General features: G+C 61.2%; 1 protein-coding gene across 1 annotated transcript; it reads left to right on the top strand.

The window, feature by feature from the left end:
• Window positions 1–156: 156 nt before the first annotated feature.
• On the top strand, window positions 157–7566 carry LOC119096693 (uncharacterized). The gene is made up of 9 exons (XM_037219588.1): window positions 157–276; window positions 743–949; window positions 1715–1930; window positions 2747–2880; window positions 3340–3376; window positions 3518–3568; window positions 4467–4667; window positions 6271–6381; window positions 7465–7566. Exons 1-9 carry the CDS (start codon window positions 238–240, stop codon window positions 7564–7566), a joined length of 1098 nt encoding a protein of 365 aa, XP_037075483.1. The 5' UTR covers window positions 157–237.
• The last annotated feature ends 4527 nt before the right edge of the window (window positions 7567–12093 follow it).

Here is a 12093-nt window from a genome sequence, read left to right as displayed (position 1 = left end):
CGCGCGTTCCCTCCGAGCTGAGCGTCACCAGCAGCTGCGTGTCGGCCGGCTCGGCGCGCGGCCGACCGGCCGCCCGCCGCTCTCGGCTAGTACGAGCCGGCGGCGCTGGGCTCGGCGCCGCCGCCGGACGCTGACACGGAGCGGCAGCTGCAGGAGGAGGTGCGCCGTGGCCAGCGCAGCAAGCGCGCCGCCTTCTCGGCCTTGGTGGAGATCGACCACTGTCGCGCCGTCCAGCTCATGGTCGGCTTCTTCGACGGTGATGAGATGGCGATCCAGGTGAGGCCTGGGTCCGCTCTGTGCATGGTGCGGTGGGGCCTGGGTCCGCTCAGGGATGGTGCGTTGGGGCTTGGGTCGGCTGTGAGCGTGCGTTGAGGCATGCTTTTCCATGCATGGTCCGTATCAGGTGACTTGGTGATCCGCGGAGCAGAAAACTATTCGCTCGAATGTCTTGTTGATTAAATGCCCACACATGACATGGAAAGCGCCTATTAGTCGTCACGGGCGTAAGGGAGATTGGTTGGTAACGCACGAGGAAGTTTTGATAACTTGAAGCCAAACAGCCCAGCCACATTGCCATCGCAGCGGCTGTGACGGATCACAAAATCGGTTGAGTATCAGCAACGCCTGGGGGCCAGCGCACTGGCGCCGCTGCCGTCCCGCGTGGAGGCGCACGGGGATGGCTCTAGCCCGACCCACCGTCCGTCCGTGTCCGTCTGACTCGGACGCCGCGCGGGCTCCGCAGGGCTTCAAGGTGCTGTTTGGGGACCATCACGCGATGCGGCCGTGCCTGCTGGTGCTCACCTCGTACCGGGTGCTGCTACTGCGTCAGAGCGGGTACCGGCGGCTGCGGCGCGCCGCCGGTCGCCGTGCGGACGCGGACGCCGACCAGCCCGCCTGCCCCTACCTGCAGGACTCGGCCTTCGCCTACGACTCCATAGCCTCCGTCAAGGTGGGGCTGCCGGCTGCCCCGTACGTCCTGCGTCGTGGCGTTGGGTTTGACTTCCGCGATCTCCCACGGCGCTGGAGTGTCGCTTGCGGGACGACGTCGGGTGTCATTTGCATAACCACGCCAAGGAGACTGTGTACAGTCTACATGAGCTTCGTGTGGTGAATATGCATGGCCTACATGGTTTGATTGTTATTATTAGCCTCCATATGACACCTGACTGACCAACACGAACTCGTCGACGGCATGGCATATTATCCACGTGACCTGCCCCCAGGGCACCCCATGTCAGACACGTGATCTCCACAGTGCGAGCTGCCCCTGACTCAGATGTGATGTGTGTCGGGCTCACGTGGACCGCGTGGCTGGCGCCGGCCTGCTCCCCAGCCGGTCGCGCCTTGCCCGTGTCCCCAACCGGTCGCGCCGTGCCCGTGTCCCCAGCCGGCCGCGCCGTGTCCGCGTCCCCAGCCGGCCGCGCTGAGTTCGTGTCCCCAACCGGCCGCGTCGCGTCCGTGTCCCCAGCCGGCCGCGCCGTGTCCGTGTCCCCAGCCGGCCGCGCTGAGTTCGTGTCCCCAGCCGGCCATGCCGTGTCCGTGTCCCCAGCCGGCCGCGCCGTGTCCGCGTCCCCAGCCGGCCGCGCCGTGTCCGTGTCCCCAGCCAGCCGCGCTGAGTTCGTGTCCCCAGCCGGCCGCGTCGCGTCCGTGCCCCCAGACGTGCCGCATGTCCGATGACTGACTAGGGCTGACCGTGTGCGACGGCGTGTTTCAGCTGGCGTTCCACGGCCAGGCGGCGGCCCTGCAGCGACCGGACGGCTCGTACAGCCGCTGGATCTGGCTGGCCGACCGAGCGCAGACGTCGCTCTTTGTTAGCCACCTGACGCGGGCGTTCGAGCGCAGCCCGCCGCGGCCGCTCGTGCCGCAGGTGTACACGTCCGAGGCGCACCGGCACCAGTACGCGCGCGAGATCAGCTACCGGGAGACCGAGGTCGGTGAAGCAGCCGGTGTGGACGGTGGTGGTCAGCGGGGCGGGCGGAGAGGTGGGCGGGGCTCCGGGCCGAGGAGCCACCGGGGCTCCGGACAGAGAGACCGGCGGGGCTCCGAACAGAGAGGCCGGTGAGGCTCCGGGCGGAGAGGTGGGCTGGGCTCCGGGCCGAGAGGCCGGCGGGGCTCCGGGCAGAGAGGCCGGCGGGGCTCTGGGCAGAGAGGCCGGCGGGGCTCCGGGCAGAAAGGCCGGCGGGGCTCCAGGCAGAAAGGCCGGTGAGGCTCCGGGCCGAAAGGCCGGCGGGGCTCCGGACAGAGAGGCCGACGTGACTTCGGGATGAGAGGCCGGCCGGCGGGGATGCGGACCGAGAAGTCTACAGGGCTTCGGGCCGAGGGGCCGGCGGGGTAGGGTGGAGTGGTGCGGCCCTAGTTGACGCTCGCGCCGTGTCTGCCAGGCGTGAGGTCTTAGCTGAAGCGCGAAGGGCCATGCGTCGAGGCTGACACTGTTTGAACTCCACATGTGCCATGGGTATGGGTGTCATATGACCCACGCAGTCAGCGCGCTCTAAGACCCAAATTATCAACATCAATGGTGAGCATTCTCCGGAACTAGTAACTTCTGCTAGGTGACTAAGATCGTCAGTGAGGTTATGACAAACGAACGCTGCTTCATGCGCTGTTGTCATCCGTACATCAGATGACTGTTTTTCCCGTTTTAATGTTCTCTAAACGTGGCCCATTTTCAACAGCTGGTGTGTTTGACGCTCCTTGCGCACGTGAGCTGCTTTCGAGTTTCATCACACGACGTGCCCCGTTTCAGCCGGAGATAAAGTACGCTTCCCTGGTGTACTTCGAGGACTTTGCCGTTTCCGGAGAGCTGCCAAAACTCGCCGCTCAGCTCATGTACAAGGCCGACGCCGATAAGAAATGGAGCGTCGGCCACTTTGTGTTGTGGTGGGTCATGCCGAACAGGCTTCTGTTTGATCCGCCGCCAAATATTTCCGCTCTCAAGGGATATTGAGTTCTACATCCCACTTCACCCAGTACATTTTCCCAGTGCATTCCGATTTTGTGCTTGCAGCCGCGGCTGGCAGGAAAACGACACTTCGAGCAAACATGGCGCTCCATGAGTTATAGCAACCACTGTAGTCGAAACACGTGGCCATTTGGCTCATGTTTGGATGACAAGGCAGTGTCTCCCCTCGCTCGGGGTGTCTTATAATTTGCCGCGGACAGCACATTCCACTGAACGTCGTCGTGTGGTCGCCAGTCGGTGCAGCGCTTCCGTAGTCGGTCGCCAGTGACTTTGTGCCATCTACCGTCCGCTGAGTGAACAGTCAGGCTGGCGCCGGCGGCGGAGCCGGCCTGTGGCGCGCTGAGCAGGGCGCTGTGACCCGACCCCGCCGCCGCCAGGGACACGGACCTGCTGCTGTACCCTGGCGCGGCGGCGGCTGGCGCCGGCGGGCCGCCGCTGGAGCGCTGGCCGTTGCCGGCGCTCTCCGCCTGTCGCCGGCTGACGGCGCTGCACCGGCCGCACCAGCTGCAGCTGCTGGCGCCGGGCCGCGCGCTCACGCTGGCCGCCGCCGACCAGCGCACCTGCGCCCGCTGGGCGCGCGTCATCCGCGAGATCATGGAGCTGTCCGTGAGTGGCGGGTCTCCGGGGCTGCGTGGGGGTCGCCTGAGCGTCCTGTCTGCTGGCCGGCCGGCCGGCTTGTGACTGATGCTGGGCGGTGGGGTCCATCCCTCCGGCGCTGTATCGCTCTGCGGAGAGCCTCGGCCTCTAGCCAGTCCGTTGGTTCACAGCACACCCGGAACTTCCCTGAGCGTTCGTCGTGTTCAGACGTCTGCACACTGCCGAACTGCCGCGTCGTAGGCGCAGCTGTATCGAAGACCTTGCTGTCTGCCACCACATGCACAGTTGGTTGTTCTGGCATTCAGCCGGGGCATTCAGCCTGTGCTCGCGCTGTCCTGTTGGGATGCTGGGTACATCTGCAGCAATGCTCTCCCCGGTCTCGAGGAGGACACTTCCTGTGGGTGAGCCTGCGCTTCACCCGGCGTGGACTGTATGTACCAGTGGTAATCTACGTCGCTGTCTGGATTCTGTCTGCACCGCGGGGGTGGTACGACCCGTACGATCAAACCGATCTGTGTGTGGACCAGTCAACTGTTCCCTCGCCTGACCGCCGCCTGACGTCCTCCTGACGCCTGCCTGACGCCCGCCTGACGTCCTCCTGACGCCGTCCTGACGCGCTTCTAACGCCCACCTGACGTCCTTCTGACGCTCTCCTGACGTTTTCCTGACGCCCACCTGATGCCCGCCTGCTGGCCGCCTAATGTCCGCCTGACGTCCGCCCGACGCCCTCCTGACGTCCTCCTAATGCCCTCCTGCCGCCCTCCTGACGCTCTCTTGACGTCCTCCCGACGCCCACCTGACGTCCTCCTGACGCCCACCTGACGCCCGCCTGCTGACCGCCTGATGCCCGCCTGACGTCCGCCTGACGTCCGCCTGACGCCCTCCTGACACCCTCCTGACGCCTCAGGTGCCGGCGCAGCTGCCCAGCCCGCTGCCGCGCTGTGTGGTGCTCACTGAGCGAGCGCTGTACGTGGTGGAGGAGATGGCCTTCAGCCGCGCGCTCGCGCCCGGCTTCGAGTTCTGCCCGTACGGCCACCTGGTGCAGGCCAGCGGCCAGCTCGACTGCCTGGAGGCGGTCAACGCCGACTCGCACGGCGCCGTGCACCTGGTGAGAGCCGGTGGCGGGGCTGTCCCCGCCTGGTGTATGTGGTGAGGGGGAGCGTTTAGAGGCACTGTCCTCCAGGGACCTGCGCTGTGGAGGTGTATAGCGCTCGTCTTTTACTTGGTGTGCGCAACGCGGGCAGGACAGAGCACGCCCCATCCAGCTCTTCTTCCGGGTAGCGCGAAACCAAAAGATTCGAACTTTTTAATGTGTTTGCTGGCAAGAGAGTGAAGCGTCGATAACAAAAGCTGGCAAAATCGGCTTGTAGCCTTTTTCAGTAACAACTTGGCAGTCTGAACATTCGTTGAGAGCAGACGCCGACCGATCGCACCGACGAAAGAACCTTCGCTGTGTAGCAAAAGTACCGTCGAATGATGGCATGTTTTTGTGAGGCAATGTTTACTTTCGACGTTATTCTTAGAAATGTTTGGTCAGTAACCCCTTCCCCCTCCCCCCTCCCCCACTCACACACTCAGTTCTGCCTCAGGCCCCATTCCGCCACGTAGTCGCCATTCCACTGAAACCCAGCCCCGCCACTCGGGCGAGGCGAGCGGGACCGGATGGATACGTTAACATAACCCGTATTGTGAATAGTCTACATGCTTGCGATTTCGCATGCCTTGAAAAATGCCTGGAAAAATTCGTTCGAATAGAATTGAGTTAGTCAATTGACTCCACGCGTACCTTCGGAGATAATGATGCGTATGATATATATATATATATATATATATATATATATGTATATATATATATATATATGTATATATGTGTATATATATATATATATATATATATATATATATATATGTAATGTGTGTACATAACCAAAAAACGATCAGTATGTGTGCAAAGTGCGTCGTGCGCGAAAACCACTTTGTGGCAGGTCGTTCGCAGCCCGACCCAGCCGGACCCAGCATAGCGCGCCAGGAAATCAATGCTCCTGGCAGATTAAATGTTTTGGTCATAAAACAACGTTAATTGGTAATGGCTGCCATCAGGCTGCGTGGGGCTCTGCCTTTCTTGACTGTGCGCAGTAATGGAATGAATGTGAGTGCACCTGGCCAATTCGAAAATCGGTGGCATATATTTGTCCGAATCACCGCAAATTTCATTTGTCGTTAGCTAGGGCTCAAGTTGATGTCATTTGGCCTCTCGTAAATTAATTAGTCGATTGCAGAATTGCGTGTGTTTCATGAATTGCTTGGGTAGCTGTTCATCACTGGTCCGTGTGAATGTGCCTTTGGTATTGGATATGTCGGTTGTGATGATTTGCTGACATAGACTTCGATTGGTGACCTCTTCGGCCCTAGTTACTTAACCTGTGACTGTGGTGAGCGGGCGCTCAAGACGTCATCCTCCGATACTTAATTGCCGCACGGGAGCGGAGATCTTACGCGGAACATATTCCGCCCCCCGCCCTTCCTCCGTCCGGGGACGTGCTGTTCTGACTGCCCAGCCAGGACGCGCGTCGTGCTTGATGCCGCCCAGCATCCGGCGTCTGGTGACATGCTGGCGTCTGGTGGACACATGTCCGGTGACACGTGACGGCCGGCCCGACACCGGCCAGGGCGCGGTCCGTTCCGTGCTGACCGCGGCGGTCGCTCCTCAGGAGTTCAGCACGGCGGAGGCGCTGGAGTCGACGGGCTCGTGGCGGCTCTACTTCGTCACCACGGCTGAGCAGCGCGCCTTCATCGCCGCGCTCCTGCAGACCTGTCGGACAGCACGGCCAGGTGGGACGTCCGCCGCTTTACAGTCTGGTCGCCCGGCTCCGATTCCGCGGAAGCACTTCCCGCGCGGAAAGTCTGCTGCCCGCCAACTTTCAACAAATAACGGTCGGGATCAAACCATTACCGGCGGACGATATTTCGGGTCTCCATTACAGATGTGCAGCCAAACTTTGTCGTGTGATCGTTTGTCATCGCGGCTTCAATAAGGCTCTGTCGGTGTTTTCGTGCTGCCCTAGGTCTCTGAAACAATGGCTGGTACGTGCGGTGTGGGGCTGCGGTGTGACCCCGCCGCCAGCGACGATTTCGTTGCCGTCTGCCGCTGGCAGCGTGCTGGACGTTGCCTTCTGTCGCCGGCAGCGTGCTGAACGCATTTGAAAACGCATATCCGCTCCGTACCGCTCCGAAATAGTCTTGATCGGTTGGATCGGTTGCATGCAGATCGGTCGCGTATTTTCGGAAACAATGACGTGCAACACTTCGCGGTTTTTTGTGGCAGGATAGAACGTCTAAGTACTTTCAGATGCATCCAGCTTAATTATTTGGTGTTATGCGCAGTTTTGTATCGGTGTGAATTATGGACGGGCAACACCAAAACATAACTATAATTCCGTTTTTCTTGTGTTGTTTTTCTTCTTGTTTGCGCACAAGCACCCGAACAGCCTGTACTGATCGTTTGGATACACTCCTCATAGACCCAAATGTTTTCCTATTGCCCTTGACCCATAGCATGTGTTGTGCATCAGCATGACGCGATGCATTCATTTCTGTTTACCTGGATGCCTGTATTATTTTGCCTTTTAACATTATGCTTATGTTCTCCCACAGGGTACGTGCAATATTGCAAGGCAGAGTCATAAGTTCATCATCATCATCAAAGTCATAAAGCCAATCAAAAAGCGAACTAAAAGTCAGATTATATGATGTGATTCAATTCTGTGTTGCCCGTCGCTAAACAGGTCTCACTTTGCCGACAACTGTTGACCTATCGTAGTCCACAAACACCGCGGGCGTGTGCAGCGCCGCCAACAGATGGCAGTGGCGGCGCTCTGAGCCGACGGCCGCCCGTCCGCCGGCAGGTGGAGCTGACGGTGGGCTCGATCTCCCACCACATGCGCGAGGTGTGCCTGAGTGGCGCGCGCTACGTGCGCTGCCGCTGGGACGGCCTGCTGGACCGCTGACCGTGACCGGACCCCGGCCGGACCCCGGACGGGCCGCGGCCGGACCCTGGCCGGACCCGGAGGGACCGCGGACGGACCGCGGCCGGACCCGGAAGGATCCCGGCCGGACCCTGGCCGGACCCGGACGGACCGCGGCCGGACCCCGGCCGGACCTCGGCCGGACCCCGGCCGGGACCGCCGCTCTGCCGGCTCACCAGCGGCCCAGCCGGCAGCACACGCGCTCTAGGGGGTCTTTCAGCCAGCGGCCACTTTTGAGGGCGTATATCATGCAAGATTGTAAGAGTGTTCTGTATTCCGCTGTGACAGTGGTCGCTGTGAGTTTGTAGAGGCTTTTATATGTATCCCTGCCGGACGGATGCGGTGTTTAAGTATCGTAGAAGTGGTAACCGAACCGGCATGCCTTAGTGAGACGATATGTACGTCTTTTGACGATATTTTTGTCAGGCTGTAACCGAATGGTCACCGAGCTTGAGGCTCGATGGCCGCCCTGGCCGCGTCCTCCCCAAGCACGTGCTTCGCTGCTGACGCGGGCGCCGTGGTGTCCCGTACCGAGCGCGCGGGCGCCGATGTTTTGTTGGCGTTTCGTCGGCTTCCTAGTGATTCGAAGCTCCAGTCACCCCACGTCGCCATGAGAAGAGCCCACCCCACAGAGTCACGTCTGAAACGCTTCCTGGGCAAGCATCGCGGGTGGGGCTTGTCAAGCTTTAAGCCTATGTTGTGGCGCTGGGCCGCTTCAGTCAGCTATCTTCCGTTAGCAGATATTGCACTAGTTTGACGATTGACCGCTGCTGCTTCACCCATACTCGTGCCATGTTGTCGGGTAAAGCTATTAACACGCTTGCAAATGACGCGTGTAATCGTCACACGGCCATGGGTTCAGTTTGTCAGGCAGTCCTGCTGCTGATGTTCGGTAAAGACACCTGCCGGGGACGACGCAGCGGCAGGTGGCACTCATCTCACGGTCAAGCTGGTGTTACCGGGACTTCCTGGCTCCGCCGGGGTTACGGGTTCGGCCGTGCTGGGAGAGGGCCATCCGGTGATGGCGTCAGACGAGGTCGGGGCCTCTGTGAGGCCTCGCTCCGGTGATACCCTAGGGTTCTCGTGTGCTACCACTCTACTGTTGCTTGTGCTGGGCTTGCAAGTATTTGCCAAAGTTTGTTGAGGCATATTTATTTCGTGTATAAGCGCGATTCGCGACATACTTTGCGTTTTCGGTGCCCCGTGTTATCACTGCGAACCTCAGTTGTTGACCCGCGTGTGAACAAGACATCCGTCGCTTGTGCTGCCGTCGTGAGCTGAAAACCCAGCGCCACGCCATGTCGACACGTGTCGGCTGGCATCGCCGTGTCACCGACGGCCAGCGCCAGCCGGCCACCGACGGCCGCCACGACCAGCGCCAGCCGGTCACCGACGCCGGTCACCGACGGCCGCCACGACCAGCGCCAACCGGTCACCGACGCCATGTCACCGATGGCCGCTACGACCAGCGTCAGCCGGTCACTGACGCCGGTCACCGACGCTGGTCACCGACGGCCGCCGTGGCCAGCGTCAGCCGGTCACCGACATCGTGTCACCGACGGCCGTCACGGCCAGCGCCAGGCGGTCACCGGCGCCGTGTCACCGACGGCCGCCACGGTCAGCGCCATTCGGTCACCGACGGCCGCCACGGCCAACGCCAGTCCGTCACCGGCGCCGTGTCACCGACGGCCAGCGGCCCCGACGGCTTTTCAGCCGGGGCCGCTGACTCAGTCGGTGAGCGGGGATCTGCCGGCCGGATGCCACTCGGTCAGACCCCTCAAGGGCTTCCTTTTCCGCGAGCGATGCCTTTTTGTTACAGACCGCTGATGGCCAGTTGGCGTGTGCACGTGCATTAGTCGCAATACAGGGCTAATCAGAGTGGGCGTTTATTGTTGCCGCGTGTTGAGGGAGCGGTGCGGGAGAGGAGGAGGGAGGCCGCCGAGAGCAATGGCGGCGGGGACTCAGGGTTGGCGGCCGCGCGCCACGGTGGGTATGGCGGCGCAGTCAGAAGCCCAGCCATCGACCGTCGCGGCCGGGCGCCCAACTACCGATGGAACGATACGGTCGGCCGGCGCTCGGTTCGCGGTGTCTGCGTCACCGTGCCTCCAGCGAATTGGGTCAAAATTCATGTCTGTGGGAAAGGCGCTAGCGATTTGAGGGAAATTGCGCCGATCAGCGCGTAAAATCCTAGGACTACCACGAAAATGAGGTGGAGGTGCTTTCCAAACATTTTGGAAGTGCGGTAGTAGTAACGGACGAAAATAGGGATCATGAGCGGCCATGACGTGCGTGCCCTCTCAACACGTTTGTTTTAAATGTATGTGCTGGTTCACAAACACGCATTCACACATGTCGATACTCTGTATTACCGCTAATTTGTACACCGAACTACTCATCACCACACGGGCGTTCGGGTCAGCTGGGGCGGACGGCGCGCGGAGCCGTCTCGGCCGGCCCGTCGAGCCCGACGCAGTTTTGATTGGGGCCGCCCCCGCCGACCCCGCCGAGATCTATACCGGCCGGGGCCGGCGGCGCCCGCCGGCGTCAACGAGCCCTGGTCGCTAGCCTCTGCCGCTAGCCGGCCACCGCCAGCGGCTAACGCTGGTGTACTTAACGGGGCCTTCGCCGCCGAGCTATCGGATCCGGTCCACCGAGCTACCCCCGCACACACGCCGCCTACCAGTTCGGACCAGACCAGCAGACCAGCGGGCCACACCGACACTCACCCGCTCCGCGGCGGACTCGACCCGGTCTGCACGGCCCTGGTCGGAACTCAGCTGCTCATACAAAATAGCATTTGGCACTGGTCGGAGTGACCCCTAGGGGCGGGTCTGGGTCTGCTACGCTCTGCTCTAGTGGCGCGAGCGGGACTCGGTTCTCTACACCTCGACGGCTGATTCTGGGACTCGGGGTGCCGCCCGGTCGCGCAGGGGCCGGCCCGGAGACGGCGGCGGCGGAGTCTGACGTCACGGGCGCGTCCGGGCCGGGGTCCAGCTCTGTGTCGGGTCAGGACCGGGGTTCAGCTCTGGGTCGGGTCAGGACCGGGGTCCAGCTCTGGGTCGGGTCAGGCCGGTGCCCAGCTCTGGGTCGGGTCGGGGCCGGAGCCCAGCTCTGGATCGGGTCAGGGCCGGAGCCCAGCCCTGGGTCGGGTCAAGGCCGGTGCCCGGCTCTGGGTCGGGTCGGGGCCGGAGCCCAGCTCTGGGTCGGGTCAGGATGAAAGTCGACCTCGGAGATGTGGCGACGAGACTGGACCCCGCAGGGCATGGGAACAGAGCCGACGACGTGGGGAAGAGGATACACGACAATCTGACACCAGATATTTATGGATGGCAGGGCTGGCGTGGGTCACTTGGATGCAGACTTGTGCTCGGATTCCACCTTCCATTTACCAGGAGAGGGGTCATCATGATAAGCCCCGGCTCGGAACATCATGGATGTACCTCTTCAGGAAAAGTAGGGTAACCAGCATATTCCCCCTCTAAAGTAAACCCGCATATTTTCAGTTACGTAAGTGCATTTGTGAGGAACACTATGCAAACAGATAAGACAGTAGTGATAGCCTCAATCAGCGGAGAAAAACCAGGAGAGCGGAGATATAGATGCGTTGATGTTTCGGCAACATGCCGTCATCGAAGCGAAGAGCAGAAGTGACTTGGTGAGCAGAGGTGACAAATGACTGCTGCTATTCGCTTCAATAGGGGCATGTTGCCGAAATATCAATGCATCTATATCTCCATTTTTCCGATTTTTGCCAAGGAATAAGGCCATTGCTACTTTATTATCTATGAACTCGCCTAGTTTTTGACCTGGTCAACAATTTCCCATCCTTGACTTTTTCGGTTCGCGAAAGACTGACTACAAGTGTGAGCTAACGTGGAATCAGCGAGCAAAATTATCCTTGCATACAGAGACAGCGACCAGGATCGAATTCGGGAGAGGACCGCGTTGAAGTGGGATATATCAGGACCGGAATCGATGGATCGAAGACTTGTGCCAACGCGTGGGTCGGCGTCGGACGCTTGCGGCAGGGGAATGGAGAGGACTCACCTTATGGCTCTGGGGCACAAGATGTTGAACACCTGACACCAGACAGTGGGGTTTCAACGTCAGATATTCGGAGTCAGGTGAGCGGGTGGGCTACCGTCAAAACGCAGCCAAAGGTAAGCTTTTTTGACATGCCTGCACCTGCGCTAGTCTTAGAAGTGGAGGAGAGCAGGACGCCGGGGACTGGGTGACATCGAGGACAGAGTGGAGCCGGCCCGGGATCCTGCTCGGAGCGGGGCGCGACCGGACCGCCGCCGCCTCCAGAGCCGCTGACTGGGCGGATGGTCGGACGCCGCCGGATGACGAGCGGTGCCGCCGCCGGCTGACCGAATGGGCTCCGATCGGCGGGCATTGATCGGTCGACGGCGACTGATCGCCGCTCGAGCCTGTCCCGCCCACGGTCGGGGCCCACGCCGCTCCCGGCGCCTGCCGCCGTCGCCGCACCTCCGGCCCAGCTCGTGTGCA

This window comes from Pollicipes pollicipes, unplaced genomic scaffold, assembly GCF_011947565.3.
Source record: "Pollicipes pollicipes isolate AB1234 unplaced genomic scaffold, Ppol_2.1 Scaffold_4295;HRSCAF=5057_pilon_pilon_pilon, whole genome shotgun sequence".
Classification (NCBI taxonomy): Eukaryota; Metazoa; Arthropoda; class Thecostraca; order Pollicipedomorpha; family Pollicipedidae; genus Pollicipes; species Pollicipes pollicipes.
The sequence above is the reverse complement of the archived record's forward strand: the minus strand, read 5'-3'. Positions and strand labels throughout refer to the sequence as shown.

Bases quoted from the DNA above. Each gene is read 5' to 3' on its own strand.
- LOC119096693 (XM_037219588.1), top strand. From the start codon at position 238: ATGGTCGGCTTCTTCGACGGTGATGAGATGGCGATCCAG. The intron at 3,377-3,517 runs GCTGGCGCCGGC...GCCGCCGACCAG, and splicing joins TGTACCCTGGCGCGGCGGCG to CGCACCTGCGCCCGCTGGGC. The intron at 6,382-7,464 runs GCACGGCCAGGT...GTCCGCCGGCAG, and splicing joins TCCTGCAGACCTGTCGGACA to GTGGAGCTGACGGTGGGCTC.